Source organism: Elgaria multicarinata, chromosome 2, assembly GCF_023053635.1.
Source record: "Elgaria multicarinata webbii isolate HBS135686 ecotype San Diego chromosome 2, rElgMul1.1.pri, whole genome shotgun sequence".
In the NCBI taxonomy this organism is placed as follows: domain Eukaryota; kingdom Metazoa; phylum Chordata; class Lepidosauria; order Squamata; family Anguidae; genus Elgaria; species Elgaria multicarinata.
In genome coordinates, this window is record NC_086172.1 from 136,393,819 (window position 1) to 136,411,566 (window position 17,748).

General features: G+C 39.1%; 1 protein-coding gene across 1 annotated transcript in view; it reads left to right on the forward strand.

Annotated features, from left to right (window-relative positions):
* Positions 1 to 17,748, forward strand: part of DPH6 (diphthamine biosynthesis 6) — a 260,810-nt gene that overhangs the window by 80,879 nt on the left and 162,183 nt on the right. The window contains exons 6-8 of the mRNA XM_063118884.1: positions 3,371 to 3,432; positions 14,142 to 14,236; positions 17,503 to 17,590. Of these exons, the coding sequence (XP_062974954.1) occupies positions 3,371 to 3,432; positions 14,142 to 14,236; positions 17,503 to 17,590 (245 nt within the window). The remainder of the gene's footprint in view (positions 1 to 3,370; positions 3,433 to 14,141; positions 14,237 to 17,502; positions 17,591 to 17,748) is intronic.

The window sequence follows — 17,748 nt, forward strand, 5'->3', positions numbered from 1 at the left end:
GGCATTAACTTCAAGGTCAGTCACTAAAGTAATAAAACTGAATATTTTAATTGAATCATAATTGCTTCCCGTAGATACATGCAAGTCAAATAAAATAGATGTCAGCATTGCAAATTATGATTCTTCCTCCTAATTAATTTCCTAATTCTGCATGGAGTTTTCCAAGGCCTGGGCCTTGTTGTGGATTTATCCATCCATCCAGGTTGACTTTTCCCTCCTGTCCACCTCAGCTGATTTCACATAGGGAAAAATGCAACGTAATTGATTGGTTTTATTCTGTTATGGACTTTTATGCAGTTCTTCCTTTGCTTTATTTACAATACCATGATTATAGAAAACTACTAAGAGAAAAACCATTCATAATTAAAAATTAAGCAGTGTTCTATCTTTTTTCATCATCGGCATTGTGAACACTGATATTTCAATAACAGGATAAAATTGACAATATTAACATGTAAGTTTGAGTAGTGATTGTTAATAAACACAATGACTATCCAGTAATAGAGCGATGTATTTTTGCAGCCTATTCCGCAGATAGTATGAGCTCAGCATATACTTCTGTCAGAAGAGAATAATAACAATACACAATACTTCTGGTTTAAAATTAACCTTAAGGGTGGGGTGGGGGGAGTTGAAAGGATGCCTTTGAAGTATATCAGAGAGCTAGAAAAGGTATAGAAAACGGAAGCTAAAAATTATCAAGGGCTTGGAACATTTTTCCTACAAGGAAAAGCTAAAACATTTAGAGCTTTTTAGTTTAGGAAAATAGGAAGATGACTAAGGGGGAATGTGATAGAAGCTTATAAACTATGAAGAGAGAGGGGGTATTCATAACATTAGAACTTGAGCCACACAATGACATCGATTGTCAGTACAGAACTAAAAAACAAAGTATTCCTTCATAGAATACAGCACAATCCCCCATCACAAGGTGTGAGGAATGCTACTGAAAAGACAAATTAATGAAAGTGATTACTTAAAAAGAACTCCATGGTCAGAGGCAGAATACCACTGCTACCAGATCTTGGGGACAAAAACAGGCTGAGATTTTTGTCATCATGCCTTGCTTGTAAGCTCCTGTGATGCATTTGGCTAGTTGCCATATGGTGCATCTAGATGCATGGATCTTGGTTTGATCTAGAAAAGCAATTGTTCTGTTTGTCACTTGTCTAATGATGATTGATATCATTGAGGCAAATGTCCCAATTCTGCATGAAAACAAGGCTTAGGCTTCAAACTTATACATCAGGGATGGGGAAACTCTGCCCACCAGTATGGCCAATGGTCCAGGATAATGAGAGTTGTAATCCAACAACATCTGGAGGGCCACAGGTTCCTTGCCTCTGCTAAAAAAAATCTGACTGGGAGTAAGTCCCATTGAGCTCAGTGAGGCTTACTTTTGCTTAGACCTGTATAGGATTGTACTGTAAGTAATATAAAATTTGAAAACTATGTAACCGTAGTAGCTCTTGGTGTTAATGGGCAATTTTAAATAGGCCTGTTCCACCTCTGCTGGTTCTGTTGCGCTTGTGAGAGCACTTCTAAAAATACTCCCTAGTTCTGCTCCATTCTGGAAACTAGTGTTTCCTACACTCTTTCTTTTTCCCTTCTTTCTTTCCTTCTTTCCTTTTTCTTTTTACTCTAGTGAGCTTAGGGCTAAACTAAATGGGATATTAATTGTGTGAATTCAATTAATATGTATGTTTCTTGTTCTTTAAATAGCAGCTAAAGTTGCTATTTGCTTTTTATGGAAAGCTTATATTAGTGCCAGTGGAGGCTACTCTTACCAGCTTCCCTTGCCAAAGAGGTTCAGAGATGTGATTTTTGATGGAAACATGGTCATGGGAATGAGAGAATGATTATGCACAGGTTTCAAGAAAAGCATACCAAATATCCATATATTTATCCTCTTGTGAGTGGCACCTATACACCACCTGTTCAAGTATTGATAGCATTGTTACGTCCTAAGTCCATTGCACTATGGGGGTGTGTGAACATTTATCCTTCCAACGTAGTAATATCAGTCTTTTGGCTGTCATAAGAGCTCAGAAAATCCATTTGTACTGACAATACGTTAACTTCCAAGAAACCGATGAATAGTTTAGGAGGACATGTACATCTTTTCATATTAAAGACTGTTCCAATACGAAATTTATCCATATCGTGACCTCTTCCCAAAAGGAAGCGACTATTGGGCAATGCCAAAACATATGAATAAAAGAAGTATTAGGTGTGTTACATCTCCAACAATTGTTAAAAAGCATTGTGGAGTCCAATAAACCCAAAACAAGTTTTTTTGCTGAATAAGGCATAACCTAAGATCTATAGAAACTTCAGATACGAATGCTTGTATTCACGCAATTAACGGAACATGTAGTTTGATCCCAGGAAATGCCAGGGCTGGGACCAACTTCTGTTTGAGACCTTGGCAAACTGCTGTTAGTCATAGTAGACTACAGTGGACTTACATAGACTAAGCATAAGGTAGGTTCATATTTTCAAGAGATCTACAAATTCTGAAGTCAACCCTCATGCTTGACATAACAGAAAACAGACGGATACCACCATCTTTCTCCTTCTAGGTATATTTTTCCCACTCCTCAAAAAGCCTCCTGGAGCGACTCACATATAATCTGTAAAACAAGACAGCCTCTGCCTGCAGGCTTACAATGTAAAAATACTCTACATACAAGGAAAAAAGAATGGGGAAGGAAGAGGAAAATAATAGTAACAACAAGAATAACGACCAGAACTTTAAATAATAATGATAATAAATAGGCTGTTCAATTCCCAGTGCAATAATTCAGTGATACCCTTTAGTTTATACAGTGGTGGCCAAAATTGTAGACACTTTTTGAAATTGAAGAAGTAGGATTGTTGTATTACGTGAATCAGGTCTTTCAATTGATAGAGAAACAACATTTTCTATAAGCATGCAAAGTTGCAAAACATGAAATGTTCATGTGTCCACAATTTTGGCCACCACTGTATCTTTAGTGCCGTTTATAGGGTTATCAAATCTCATGGACTAATTCCATTATCATAACAGGCACATCCCATTTTCCCTTTCTGCTTGCTGAGATTTCTCTGAATAGAAAGTAGGCAGTGAAACAATTGTGTGTGTGTGTTTTTTCCAGCTGGTGTGTAAGGCAAAGGAAATGAACTTACTTTTCCCAAGGATGGAAATCACTTGTTCAAAGGGAATAAGAGAGTGAGTTCTGGCTAAGGACATCTATGTTTGCCTCAACATTATTTTTGATATGCAGGAACTGTTTTCCAAAGGAGAAAGATTCTTAAAAAAAAAAAAAGTAATCTCTGATGTCCAAGCAGTTCTTTGTTCTCTAAAATATATTTTAACATCTCTTGGCAGGTTTAGATCCAGACAAACATCTAGGAAAAACATTGTGCGAAATGGAACCTTATCTTTTGGAAGTAAGTATTCTCGGAAGTTCTATGCTTCAAAAAAAGAAAAGGGGGGGGAAGTTATATGCGGAGGAAAATTCTGGGGAAAGTGCTTCTTAAACTGTTTACTTTCAGAAACGAAATATTAGGCCAGAACTTACCATACTAGAAATATAAGTTCTCTGTTATATACCCCACATATTAAAAGTGCTCCATTTGACAAAAGTTATCCTACTGTATTTTTTATTGTATCCAGACTTAGACATATAGAGTACATTCACTGAAATCAATGAAACGTTAGTCTTGACTAACTTGTTTCAGTGGGTCTGTTCTAAGCATGACTAAGACCGTTCCTACATCTGCCTTTTCCCCCCGGGATCGTCCCGGGATCATCCCTGTACATCCAAAGGACACACAAGGGATCCCAGGAGCAGGCAGGGATGATCCCTCCATTTTCCTGGGATAATCCTTAGGTGTAGAGAGGGCCTAAGTCTGGATCCAACCCATTATATTTTTCTATATGGAAGTTGTCTCTATGTTGGAAAGAAAAACTTTTTTTAATGCAGTGATGGGCAATTTGTGGGCCTTCTGATGTTGTTGGCCTGCAACTCCCACAATCTCTTGCTATTGACTATGCTGGCTAGAGTTGATAGAAATTGTGGTCCAACAACTTCTGTTAATGAGTGGGGTATTTGACCTTTAAATACCTTTAAATTGGTCTTTTATCTGATAACTGAAAACCTCCTCCCCTGCACAGTGGCTCCGATCTGGACTGCTGTTCCCACCACTGCTCCCAGTGGTCTTTTCCGCAGAATCCAGCTGACCAGCTGGGCTGTGAGGAAAGGGGTTGGGAGCCACGCAGCCTGCAGCAAAGGGCTGCATGCTGGTCATGGGGTTCTGTGCTCCTGGTATTGGGCAACTTGTAGAGTATACTTGCCCCACTGGAGTAAATATCAGTAAAATTGCAAGCCTTTAAATAATGAAATACGTTTTTGGTTCTAAAGTTATCTGGTCTGTGCACAGGAGCAAAAAGTATTTTGGAACTGAATTGGGCACCTCCATCCAAAGCTCAGCCTTTGCAGAACTACCCTCACCTCTTCCCTGCTGCATAGATATTTGAGGAAATGGTGTGTGCAATATCTATGGGGTCCTTTGGAGAGTCCTTCATAGCCTGCCTGGTAATTCGGGTTAAGCTGAATTGGACGAGGGTCTAGTTCCTCCAACTTTACCATTACCTCTAAACCTGTACCAAAATATCCCAATATAACAATAGTCACCACTACCTTACTGAGTTAAAGAGCAGGAGGACTCTAGCACGTTAAGGAGGGGAGATCGAACTGGGCTACTGAGTTACAACTCTGCCAGCTTCTAATATCTACCACCCAACTCCAGTAACATGGTTGAAAGGACCAAGGCATTAATGTAGAGGGAGATAGGATTGATCAGAATCACCCACCAGTTTAATTAACCGAAAAAGTAGGTTTATTGACAAACGTACATAATGTAGAAGTGTTCATAAAGTAATAAACAGAGGAAATGTTATAACTAACTTCTTTAGGCAGGTAAGTTATATTTTCTGAGGCAGCAGAAGAATCTAGACAGTAGGAGTGAGTTTAAAGTCAAAAGTTATCCCTTATAGCCTCTTGGCTGTAAAGACAGGATGGAATCCAGTGAAAATAGCTTCTGCTAACTCCAGCCCTTAAAATCCATGACAAAAGGCTTGGTTGTATGCTTACATGACCTTTACCTGTGTAATTGTTGCAGTGGCATAACCAGTTTTAGGATAATGGACAGGGGTGAAGCAAAGGTCAACCAATGCACCTTTGGCCCTTAGACAGGAAGCCAGGTTGTGTGTCTGGCTGAAATAGAACTCAGCTACAGACTTACGAATAATATGCACTTTCAACCATTTAACCGGTTGTATCCCTAACTCTTTGTAACAAGGGGCCTGGCCTGTACATTATTTATTTATTTATTTGGTGCTGTACATGTCTCCTGCTTAGTGGAGGGCAGCACTTGTTGAAGGTTGCTATGAGCACAGCACCAGATGTGCAAATCTTTGGATGGGAGTGTTTGTGTAGGGTTGCTAGTTGCAAGGGCTGGTGTTCTTGTTGCCCTTCCAGCATCCCTTTTTGAATGCATGGAGGTACACATGGATATACAGATAATTTCTCCATGAGTTCAAGCCTTTGGCTTCAATCCAAAGGTTTGTGTATGATTTGGTGTACCTGTGGAGCATCCATGTGAATATACTTTGCCGCTGACTTCAGTTGAGCACATGGTAAAGCCCACAGGAAGCCATGGAGGAACACTTGGATATTATAGCTAAAGCTGCTCTATGAAATGTGAAGCAATTGCCAGAGGAGATGTATCCTAACTTCTGATCATTTCCAGTTGAGTTTTTGTACATGTTTAAGCTTCAACAAAAAAAGCAGTCTAGCAACTTTGTTTCTTCCTGATCAGTTGGGCAAATGATATGATTTCTTCCCACTTTAGCATCACCAATGATGGGGTTTATTACAATTATATCATAAACTCAATCTCTTCTTCAATGATTGTGAAGAGCGTTGGCAATGCGATTTCATAATCTGAGGTACAGGTGGCTATATTACAACTCCTTCAACCCACTGATGATGTTTGGGCTTTGTTTGTATAAACGAAATGATATGAGAAATATAATTGGTAAGCTGAGATCCATGTGAGCTTTTAAAGTTGCATACTGTTGCACCAACAGAAGGTAGTAAAAGTTATGAAATGACTTTTTTCTATTTTCAAATTACATTGTTTATCCTAGATTTTTTGTCATAGTTGAACAATGACAACAATAACCAACATCATCTTCTAGATGTGGTTTCCTCAGCAGTGTTCAAGGCACTTCATAGAGTACTGTGGAGGCAAGTTGCTTAGGAAATTCTCTTTCTTGTTGGTAGGGGTTTTGTGTTTTGCTGTAAATGTCAGCATACATAAATATTTTACTAGATATTTAGCTAGCTTTATAACTTAGTGAATCTGAAGCATAAACACCAGCTGCAGAGAAAGTTGAGGCTATACTTCTAAAAATATTTCCTTTGAATTCTGTCAGGGGGCGTTGTGTGTGTGTGTATGTGTGAGAGAGAGAGAGAGAGAAGAAGAAGAAGAAGAAGAAAATGGGCCAATTTTGGAAGTGCTCCTTTATTCATTTGCCACTTGTCAGCTTCCAATTTTGAATCATGCTATGGTCTCTCTAAAGTACCTCTTTAATAAAGAGAATCTAGTGCAGGTAAATATTAAAATATACATTTCAGTTATTTAGATTTTTTTCTAGATTGAGCTCAGAATCTGGGATGGTGATAACATATTTTTTTAAAAATACAAAATGTAGCTTTTCTGATCAAGAGTTAGAAACTTAAATTCAAAGCTAGTCTACTATAATGTACTCTATGTGGAGCTACGTTTGTCTGATTTTTTTGTAAGTCGTTTTTTGAAGGGGGACCACTTAATAATGTCATTAGTGTAAATTTGTATGTAGAGAATCAACCTCAGTGGATACCCACAACTCTGGCCCTCCAAGCTCCTAGAACACGGGTTGGACAACTTATTACCTTTGATATGTTTTGGCTTCCATCCCTAGCCAGCATAGCCAATGGTGAGGGATGATGGGACTTGTAAGCCAAAACATCTGGAGGGCCACAAGTTGCTCACTTCTGTCCTAGAGACTGACCAAAGTCAAAGCATCCTTTGGAAGCCTTGTTAAGTTCTAATTTAGTGTTGTTCAACATCATCATTCAACAGGTAGGCAAGCAAGCTGGAAATTCTGGACAGAAGCACAGCCAAAGGATTAAGGAACACATCAGTGCTCAGGAAGACCTTGGTGCTCAAGCAAGATTTAACTGAAACAGGAACCACTCTTTTGTAGTCCTTCCTGTTCAGGAGTTTCCACAGACCAGCCTGGGTACATGGAGTCAGTTCAGGGCCTGAGGATACTAATCCACCTAATCAGACACTGCAGCATGCAGTTCAGTGTCTCACTATATGGGGCAGCTGCATACAGATACAAAGGTTCCCAATTTGAACCCCAAGTTGTTCGGGACATGGGGGCTCTGATTCTGACACTCTGGGTTTTAAATTCGGATAATCTTGCCAGGCAGAGGTGAGGAAAGGTTCCTCATTATAATGCAAATATATCCCAAAGATGAAAAAAACAACACCCTGATATAATTACCCAAATACATGCATATGCAACCAATATTTATTTTGTAGACAACTATTATTATTATTATTATTATTATTATTATTATTTATATAGCACCATCAGCATACATGATGCTGTACAGAGTAAAACAATAAAATAGCAAAACTCTGCCACATAGGCTTACATTCTAATAAAATCATGATAAAACAATGAGAAAGGGAAGGGAATGCACCAAACAGGCACAGGGGAGAGTAAAATTAACAGTATAAAAGTAAGGTCAAAATCAAGTTATATAGTGCAGTAGTTCAAAAACTTATTCCAGGTTAGACTATTTTTTCCATCTATTAGGTGTTTCATATATGGTCAGTAGCCTTATCTGGTACAATATACTTTTTGTAATAGCTACGGCATACTATTTTCTTTAGAGACAAAGAGTAGAGACTCACATAGAAATACAATGGCTGTGTTTGGAGGTCATAATAAATCAGGATACACAATGTGGTGCCCTCAAAATATTTTGAACTACAACTCCCATGCTGGCTATGGCTTATGGGTGTTGTAGTCCAAAACCTGGAGGAAGCTAGGTTGCCTACCTCTGCAATAAACCAAAGTCCTTCCCTTGGGCTCATGCACTTCTCTCTCACCCGGCACGGCTGCAAGGAGATTGGAAGCTTTTGCTTCCATTTTAGATTAACCACAGTTTAGCATGTTGTCCAAACCCTAAACTGTAATTAGTATTAACTATACTTTGTTTGAAACAAAATTAATCACAGTTTATCGGTTCAGATGGCATGACAAAAGCGTCCGAACTCCTCAAAGCCACATCAGAAGGGGAGAGGTATGAGCCTAGGCTTATTTGTGTTTTATTGTGATGTCTGAAGACAGCAACAGAGGCCATAGCTAGATGGGGCGATATCCTGGGGATCGCCCCGGGATCGCCCCTGTGCATTGACATGACACACAAGGCATCCTGGATAGCAGGGAGGGATGATCCCTCCCTTGGCCCGGGATATCGCCCTACCCTTTTAGCCCGGTTTTTCCATGGTCTTGGGATGATCTCGAGACTGCGGAACATGTGGCTGGGTGCCGCGGGTTGTCCCGGCTCCTCGTGAGTAACCACGAGGAGCCAGGAACTGGGTATCAGGGGTGGGATGGGAGGAAGCAGGGAAATTTATTTATTTTTAAAAACTCACCATTTGTGCATGTGTGCTACTCTGATAAAAACAAACAAACAAAATGGCGGGCGTGACGTCCTCTTCCTCCTTGGACATCATGCGTCACGTGTAGACAGAGGGAGAGATCTCGTAATAACCATATCGCGAGATCATACCCCCTCTGTCGTGCTAGACCCGGTAGATCTAGCCATGGCCTAAGTGACCCCTGAGTGCATATAATGGTTTCATTTAGTTCTTGGGGCATTTGAGCAGTTCCCTCAAGTCACACTAGTGTGGCTTACCACACAGGTTGATTCTTATAGTGCATGTTTGTATGGCTGATACTAAGCGGGATGACCCCTTTTGGTTCTAGTATAATAAGAGAGGGAGAAAAATGTCTCCCTATCCACCTTCTCCACATCATGCATAATTGTGCACTACTGTCATGTCTCCCCTTACTTCCTCTTTTTCCAAGCTAAACGATCTCAGTTGTTGTAATCTTGCCTCATAGGGGAGTTGCTCCAGCCCCTTGATCATTTTAGTTGCTCTTTTCTGCACATTTCTGCAGTGAGGAAGATTTGATGCCTTTCAAAAAACACAGTGTACACACATCTTTGATAAGCTTTGTCTTCACAATTAATATATATGTTCCGTGTGAACTTGACTGTTCATTGCTTTAAAAAGGCCTTTATCTTTTAGTAGTATGTACTAATAGAAATATTTCCATACTAATGCAGGTGTTTGCCTTAAGATTTAGTCTAAAGTTGCCCTCCAGTGAATAACACAACCAGCAAATATAGTTAGATGTAGGGCAGTTTTGACATAAGGAACATATCGCCATTTCACTTTCCAAATTATTCATATTGAGCCATAATGCTTATTATACTTCTCAAATCAAATTTTGCGAAGTTTATACCTTAAAATGTTGACTTGTTTCACAGCCATGTAAATGCAAATTGTTGTATTGCATTGCCATATGAATGAAAAATACTACCTGCTTGCTGTTAGTTAACTGCTTAGTTTGCATAAAAACCTGGGTAATTTCTTTCTTGTGACTTGAGCATGCTCAGTGTCTTTCAGAAGTCAAGTGGTGTATTTTGAAAATGGGCCTCTCTGCATCCGTTCCTTAAGATATATGTGGAAGAGGTAACACAACCAGCTCCTGGGGATTTGTAGAACATAAATTTTGCCAGGAACTTAAACACTTATTTTATTTATTTATTTATTTATTTATTACATTTTTATACTGCCCAATAGCCGAAGCTCTCTGGGCGGGTCACAAAAATTAAAACCATAATAAAACAACCAACAGGTTAAAAGCACAAATACAAAATACAGTATAAAAAGCACAACCAGGATAAAAACCACGCAGCAAAATTGATATAAAATTAAAATACAGAGTTAAAACAGTAAAATTTAAATTTAAGTTAAAATTAAGTGTTAAAATATTGAGAGAATAAAAAGGTCTTCAGCTGGCGATGAAAGGAGTACAGTGTAGGCGCCAGGTGGACCTCTCTGGGGAGCTCATTCCACAACCGGGGTGCCACAGCGGAGAAAGCCCTCCTCCTAAACACTTCTATTTATGTAACTCCAAAAATGTGCCCATTTCATAATATGGATGTGCACCCAGCACTGGAAAAGCAGATTCTGAAGAAGCACTTAATGATACGGGAAACTAGGATATTCCAACAAGGACAGAAAGAAGACCATTGGGAATTGTGGAGTGTTTGATCCTGTTGTCCAGGAAGGATTTATGGCACCATTAGAACAAATTGTTTTAGAAAAGTTGTAAACAGTTATTTCTTCTTAATGCCTAATGGGGGTATCTGTGAGGAAGAACAACCTTACATTTTGTTGTTCCAAATTTATCTGCATTTCGAAAAGGCTTTTGTAGCTGTTCATACCTGGCGGGGTCTCCATTTCAAACGGCTTTTCAGCAGTAGTTTTTGGCAGGAAGAAGAATAAGCTGTTTTGACTAACTGTTTTGTAAGTTGTCCATTCTTATTGCATCAGCATTAATTATTCTTGATGGATTTGTCCTACAAGAACCTTACAGCAGTTTCTGACAGGTGGAGCTATCTTTTATGTCAGGAGTGTGAGCTTTGGAAGTGAAAGCTTGATTAAGTGAATGTTTGGTTATTTTTAGACAAAGAGATATTCTCTCATTAAAAGGAAAATGTCTGATAACGTAGGCCTGGAAAAGATAATTTGATCTTTATTTGAAAAAAAAGATTTCAATTTACCATCCGAAATGGATAAACAGACATGATTTAATTATATGACAGATAACATCTTCATTTGAGCTATATATATTTCCCCAAAGTAAAAGGATGAAGGGGAAAGAAAGCAGAAGTGCCTTCCAAAATATTCCAGTTTAGTCAGACTGATAGATTAAAAATGTGATCAGGAGTCCTATAGAAGGATTAAGTTCAGGTGCTCTTGTTTCTACATTCAAATGCTAGGCTGCACTGCTACTTCTGTGGTGCCACATCAGACAGTATCTTTCACTCTGGAGGTGAAAGGGATCTGTTCCGTGTAGGGGTACACATGTTTAAGAGAGAATGCCTGTTCTTCCCTGCTACTACATGGGGCATAATTTGAACCAGAGCTCATCAGAGTTTCTACCCAAAATTTATCTTGGGGCCAAACTACACATTACACTTACTGCTTAGCATGTAGCTATTCTTTGATTTTTGTTTATCATCACAGGCATGTGTGTGGGGTCCAATTCCTAACTTAAATGTAGTGTGAAGTGAAGTGTACCTCAGCTATACTAGGGGCTTTAGAAAACAAGGCCTTCCCATTGGTGCCAATGGGAAATGTCTCTCTAACTGCATGAGAGAGGTAATTTCTGTTCTGATTAGGCCTGGGGAGGGAAGAGATAGACCTCCTCTCAGTTCATGCTACATTTAAGGTAGGAATTGCTTCTGCCCTGCGTGCATGCAATTTAATAAACATAGCTATATGTGATGTAATGTAATAAGTGCAATGTGTAGTTTAGCCCTTAGTGCTAGCATTTAGGTCTGGCACATGAACATTAATAATAAGTGCTTTTGAATCTGTGCAGAAAGTCTTACTGCTGAGTAGTCAGAAACAGCTATACATCTGCGATTAAAGGGAAGGTGCTTATGAGGGGATACACAAAATGAAAACTGAATACTGCTGTCTGGCAACAGTGAAATAGGAACACTGGGATTTTGAAAGAAGCAATATGTACCACTGACTTTTCGCCACCATTTCCCCAGCAGCTAGAAGGGGCAGGTCTCTGAAATATTTCAGTCATATGGAAACATTAATTCTCCATGCTGCCCTTGCATTGGCCATCTGCACCAGTTCTTCCCAATCATTTTATCCAACATCAGTCAGCTAGCTCCTTTTTCTCCTTTTTCCCTTTCCCCTTTAATGCGAGCAGTAGCAAGATTCCTGTAGGAAGCACATAGAAGTGCCATTTGATGGAAAGATGGGATACAAATTTAACAAATATGTACACAGTTAAATGTACACAGTTAAAAACTCAATTGTTTCCTGAGTCTGCATTATAAGTGTATCTTTAGTAGTTTGTAGTAGAACTCAGATGGGTGAAAATTCATAGAATGTTTGACTTGAAAGCTGTCATTTAGGCCATCAAATCCAACCCCCTGCTCAGTGCAGGAATCCAGTTCAAAGCATCCCTGAAAGATGGCTGTCCAGTCTCTGCTTGAATACCTCCAGTGAAGGAGAGCCCTCCACCTCCCTAGGTGCCTTGCCTGACTGAATTGTCTGACTGTTCTGACCATTAGGAAGTTTATCCTGATATTCAACCAAAGTCTGCCTCCCTTTAACTTTAGCCTGTTGTTTCATGTCCTGCAATCTGGGATGATAAAGAACATGTTACGGTCCACTTCTCTATGATAACCCCTGTTGTACTGGAAAGGTGCTGTCATATCCACCCTCAGTCTTTTCTTCTCATGACTAAACGTTCCTAGTTCCTTCAATCTTTTCCTTGTAGGACTTAGGTTCTGTATGGTTTCTTAGTTTCTGAAGTTCTTTTGATTTTGTCAAGTGGTCGTTCTTTTCTGGCTCCCCCACCCTAGTGTCATGGTTGCATTTAATATGCTCTCTGATCCAGTAGAACTGGGGAACCATATCCCATCTTTCCATAAATAATGCAGTTCACTGAAACTGTGACTTTGTTTGTATGGGAGCTAATGCTGCTTTCTTTCACTAGGTAATGCCTATAGAAATAGCAAGCAACACTAGAAGGCATCCACATAGTGTTAACATGACACCATTAGCACACCAACAGAAGGGTGGCGAGGGACTGTCTTTGTCAGGCTTTTCCCACCTGGTTCTCTCCAGATGTTATGGGCTTCAACTCCCATCAGCCCAATGGTCAGGAATTCTGGGAGTTGGAGTCCAAAGCATCTGGCAGGCATCAGGTTGGGGAAGGCTGGTCTAAGTGTTCAGTCCAGAGTGAAGAACTGTTGTTTTTAAATGGATAATGTTGTTTTTATATTGTTTTTTATATGTTTCTGATGGTTTTTTAAATTTTTGTAAACTTTTTTTAATGTTTACTGTTTTAAACTGTTGTAAACCGCCCAGAGAGCTTCAGCTGTGGGGCAGTACATAAATGTAATAAATAAATAAATAAATAAGATCAACAATGTGTTCCAGTCAAGAGAAAAAGTATATTTATTCTAGGAAGCACAGATGACTGCACACAAACCCAGCTAACTGTGTGCAGCAAGATACACAATAATTGGTTAAACAAACCCTAACTCATATAAACTGGCTTATGAAGGTCCTATAAACTGGCTTATGAAACTCATATAAACTAGCTTACCTGTATTTGAAGTGGGTTCTATGAATGCTCTATTGGTATAGCTGTTATTTGTGATATATAAGGATTTGCACAAGCTCAAGCAATATTTTGTTTATCCAAGGTTTGCAAAGAAACCAGCTACAGCAATAGCCTTCTAGAAATACTATAATGACAAAAGGGTCTAAGGACTTTTTGCCAAGAGATGTGGCTGTATTAATAAGCCCTCAAAGGTACTGAACAAGGTTATAGGTGCTGCATCTTTCCTCAGCCCCATTCCATCTCTGGATCTCTTACTCCTCTTCCCTGCCTACTTTGGCCCAGGAGGGAAATGCAGCAACTTCAAGTTCACTTTGTGCCTCTGTCTAATTGAAGGTATAATAATCTCTGGGTGAGGGTCTAGCAACCTTAGTAGCATCTTAGGCGCCATTCCTATGCACACTCACCTGACAGTAAGCCCCCACTCCAGGAGGGACATAATTCTGAATAGACATATATAAACTTCGGCAGCACAAGACTTAAGATGCTACTAGCACATGAGTTCTATGCATTTTTTCAGGCTTCTCACTTTATAAGAGCAATATTTTTCCTAATAACCTTTTTTGTCCATTTTCAGCTTTCTAAGAAGTATGGAGTCCATATCTGTGGAGAGGGTGGAGAATATGAAACATTCACATTGGATTGCCCTCTATTTAAGAAGAAAATAGTTGTGTAAGGAACTGTGCCTTCCCTTTCCTTTAAATTTTAGCTCTGGGAACATATTAACGTTTAGCTTGAGGCCACTTCTGTTGGCAGTAGCAGAACATGTCCTCTAAGTTCACAAACACTCACTTTGTTTAACACTGGCAAAGTCCTCCACTAACCTAAATCAATGCCTGACAAGACGAGGCCTTCATAGAAAGCTATAAACTTTTTAGACATTTGCACTTTCGTTTACTTGCTGATTATGGCCTGCAGTAAAACTGGTACCTACACACTGACACTTTTATCCTTTCATGAAGTGCGAATTGCCTGTAATATTTATCTTTCATTACAGCTACATTTGATAAACTGCCACATCAGTAGCCTGTGGGTTCCATTAACTCTGTTTCCCTTTTTTTTCCTCTCCCCTTTTTCCCCCTCTTATTTTTCGTTTTAACATTAGCAACTTAGGATGATAATGCTAAACATTTTGCTTGAATTACTAAAGGATGTTTTTGAATGTTAATGTTTTGAGTCTGTCCAATTTGCACTGAGTAGGTTATTTCTTTGCCATAAATTTTTAAAATCTATGTATAGCAGTATGGGAAATTTCTTTATCCCTATGTAGATTTTTCAGTACAATTATGGTAAATAACTTATCCTGCATGTATTAAAGGATATATTTTGACTGCTATTATACCTCTTTCATCTAAATTTACAGATTGTCTAATAAAACAGTATCAGTGTCTGCTCCACACCACTTTTAGACCAATAATTGCAGTGAAAAGGGTAATTTGATTACGATCTACAAATGACTCACTTGGGAGTAGCCCAGTTGGCTGTACTCGTGCAAAATGTTTTTGAGGATCATATTACTTGGAATATTTCAGACGTGAAAGCTACCTTCCCAATAAACACAGAATTGATCTGTGCTGAATTTGTGCCAGCTGAATGTGCCATTAAGGGTATATCTATTTAATACTATGCTACTGCCATGTGGCGATTTGCAAAACAACAGGGTCAGGCATAGGCTACAATGTGCTGTAAAAGATATTGATGCTTTGCATCTTAGGTTAATTGTTTAGATACATAAAGTTATTTACAGGTATCCCAGATCCTTTGTACAAACCTGTAATACCCTAATGGCTAAGAGTGTGAGCTGTAAGTTCCCAATTCGAATGTCAATTCAACCACAAAATCTTCAGTGTCATTTTCACTACCAAATTTATATGTCCCTAAGGAAAGAATGATTCTGTTTGTTCAAGGATGCCCTTGAAGCCATCTAAGGGTGCAATCCTATGCATGTTTGGACAGGAAAAAAACCCTTTTTTCTGTCTAAACATGCATAGGAATACACCCGAATTACATATTTATTTATTTATTATTTATTTATTGCACTTATATACTGCTCCCATAGCCAGGGCTCTCTGGGCGGTTTACAGAAATTCTAAAATAAAGATAAAAACGAATATACAAAATTTAAAATTCTAAAACACAGAACATACACACATAAAGCATTAAAAACCGTTAAAAAACTAAATATGTGGGTGATTAAGATGTACCGCCATATGCCATATATGTAATGTTGTAACACTTCAGTTGAGAGACCACTCAGGTGACCACTACCATCTGAGGCAAGGCAAGTGGCCACCATGGAGATGACCTTCTGTGTGGTGGTTCACCAGGTGGAACACTCCCCAGAAAGGTTGCCTCGGGCTCCAACCTTATGGTCCTTTAGGGCCAATGACTCATTTTCTCAAGGTTTTTATATGCAATTTTAACCTTGCAGACTGCTGTTTTAATGATGTTGTGGCTTTAAGCTTATTATATTTTTTGTATGTGTTTTGTTTTATTTTTCTGAAGTGCCTTGGGAATATAATTGAAGGGCGGTACAAAAATACTTATAACGTATAGTCATCAATATTCTGAAATTGCTCTTGATAGTTATTTACTTATCAAAACTAAGATTTATTAATTAAATGCATATCCCACCTTTCCACTACAATTAGTGCTCAAGGCGGCTAACAAAATATAGACAAAATAAAAATACAAATAGACTGCCTCAGTAAGAAAGAAAGAAATTGCATCTTTCCACTGGACATCCCTGAAGCTAACAAACAAGACAATAAAACAACACTAAAATGCACCAGCTTCAAAAGAGACAGTCAAATAAATCAGTAAGAACAACAGCTTAATCACTCCACTCCAAATGGCTCTTTAAAAGAGGTGCTTTCACTGCTTCTTTCAAGAGGCCCAGCAAAGTGGACAATGTAGGCCTCTGTAACCACAGCTTAGGTGTATAGAAAGGATCTTGAAGTGACACTGGGTTGTATCCAGTGGTGGCTTTGTGCTAGTGAAAAACATTTGCACAAGGCAAGGCACCCAATTTTTGCTGATTCCCTTCAACCCGCTACAGTCCCCCATGCCATATCACACACGGTTCCTGAGGATTAGTCTTTTGGGTGCCACAAGGGTTACAAAAAATTGGATGCGTTGGCAAAAATCGGGCATCCCATCTTGAACAGGCCGAAGTGCTTTCCATAGTTCAAGGCTGCTATTGGTTATCAGCCACTATCATTATTCAGAGACTCACCAAAAAAATGCAGATAACATGAATATAAAAAGATTTAGTTATTGTTTTGTTATTAAAGCTTCAGTCACAACACACAGTATGTGAACCTATGTGTGATTACTTAGAAGTAACTCCCACTTTGGTGGGAGTACTTCCATTTACAACAACACAGTTAGGTTAGATCCTGTTATAAGGCTATCACTGTATTTTGTCAAGGGTAGCTCATGCAACCCTTAAAATTTGTTCTAAGTAGCTGCTTATGCCTCTTTCTCCCCAACAGTCTTGAATAAGTTCCTTCTGCCTCTTGATGTGGTGGAACCAGTTTGGATCACTGGTGCACGAACGCCAGTGGATTCTAGCTGCTACTATTCCTTCTGCCAGCCTTCCCCAACCTAGTATCATCCAGTTATTTTGGACTGCAGTGACCATCAGCTCCATCCAGCAGGGACAACAGTCAGGAACGCAGAGAGCTGTACTCCAAAAGTTGCTGTGAGTCCATTTGGAAGGCACCAGGTTGGGCAAGGCCAGCTTATGCAATGGAGACATGGGCTCCGGCCACTGAAGTGTCATAGAAATTGCAACATAATCGGACAATTTAAAATAGATTGTTTCAGTACTACTTCCCACTGTTGTCAGTTGAAGATTTCAAAAATAAATACGAAAACATGCTAATTGTTTGGGTTGTGTGTACTCTCAAGTAAATGTTTATGACTTTGTGTTACAGGGATTCATCAGAAGTGGTGGTGCATTCAGCAGATGCATTTGCACCTGTGTCTTATCTTCGTCTTTTAAAATTGCACCTAGAAGATAAGGCAAGTACAACATCCCAATTTTTATACGCTTTTAAGTATCATCTATGCCATTACGAATTCTCAGGACAGGTAACAATTATTATTTTTATAAAAACACACACACACATGCGCATCAGGAAGTACCAAATTAAAATCTGCTACAACCTGCTAAAACATAT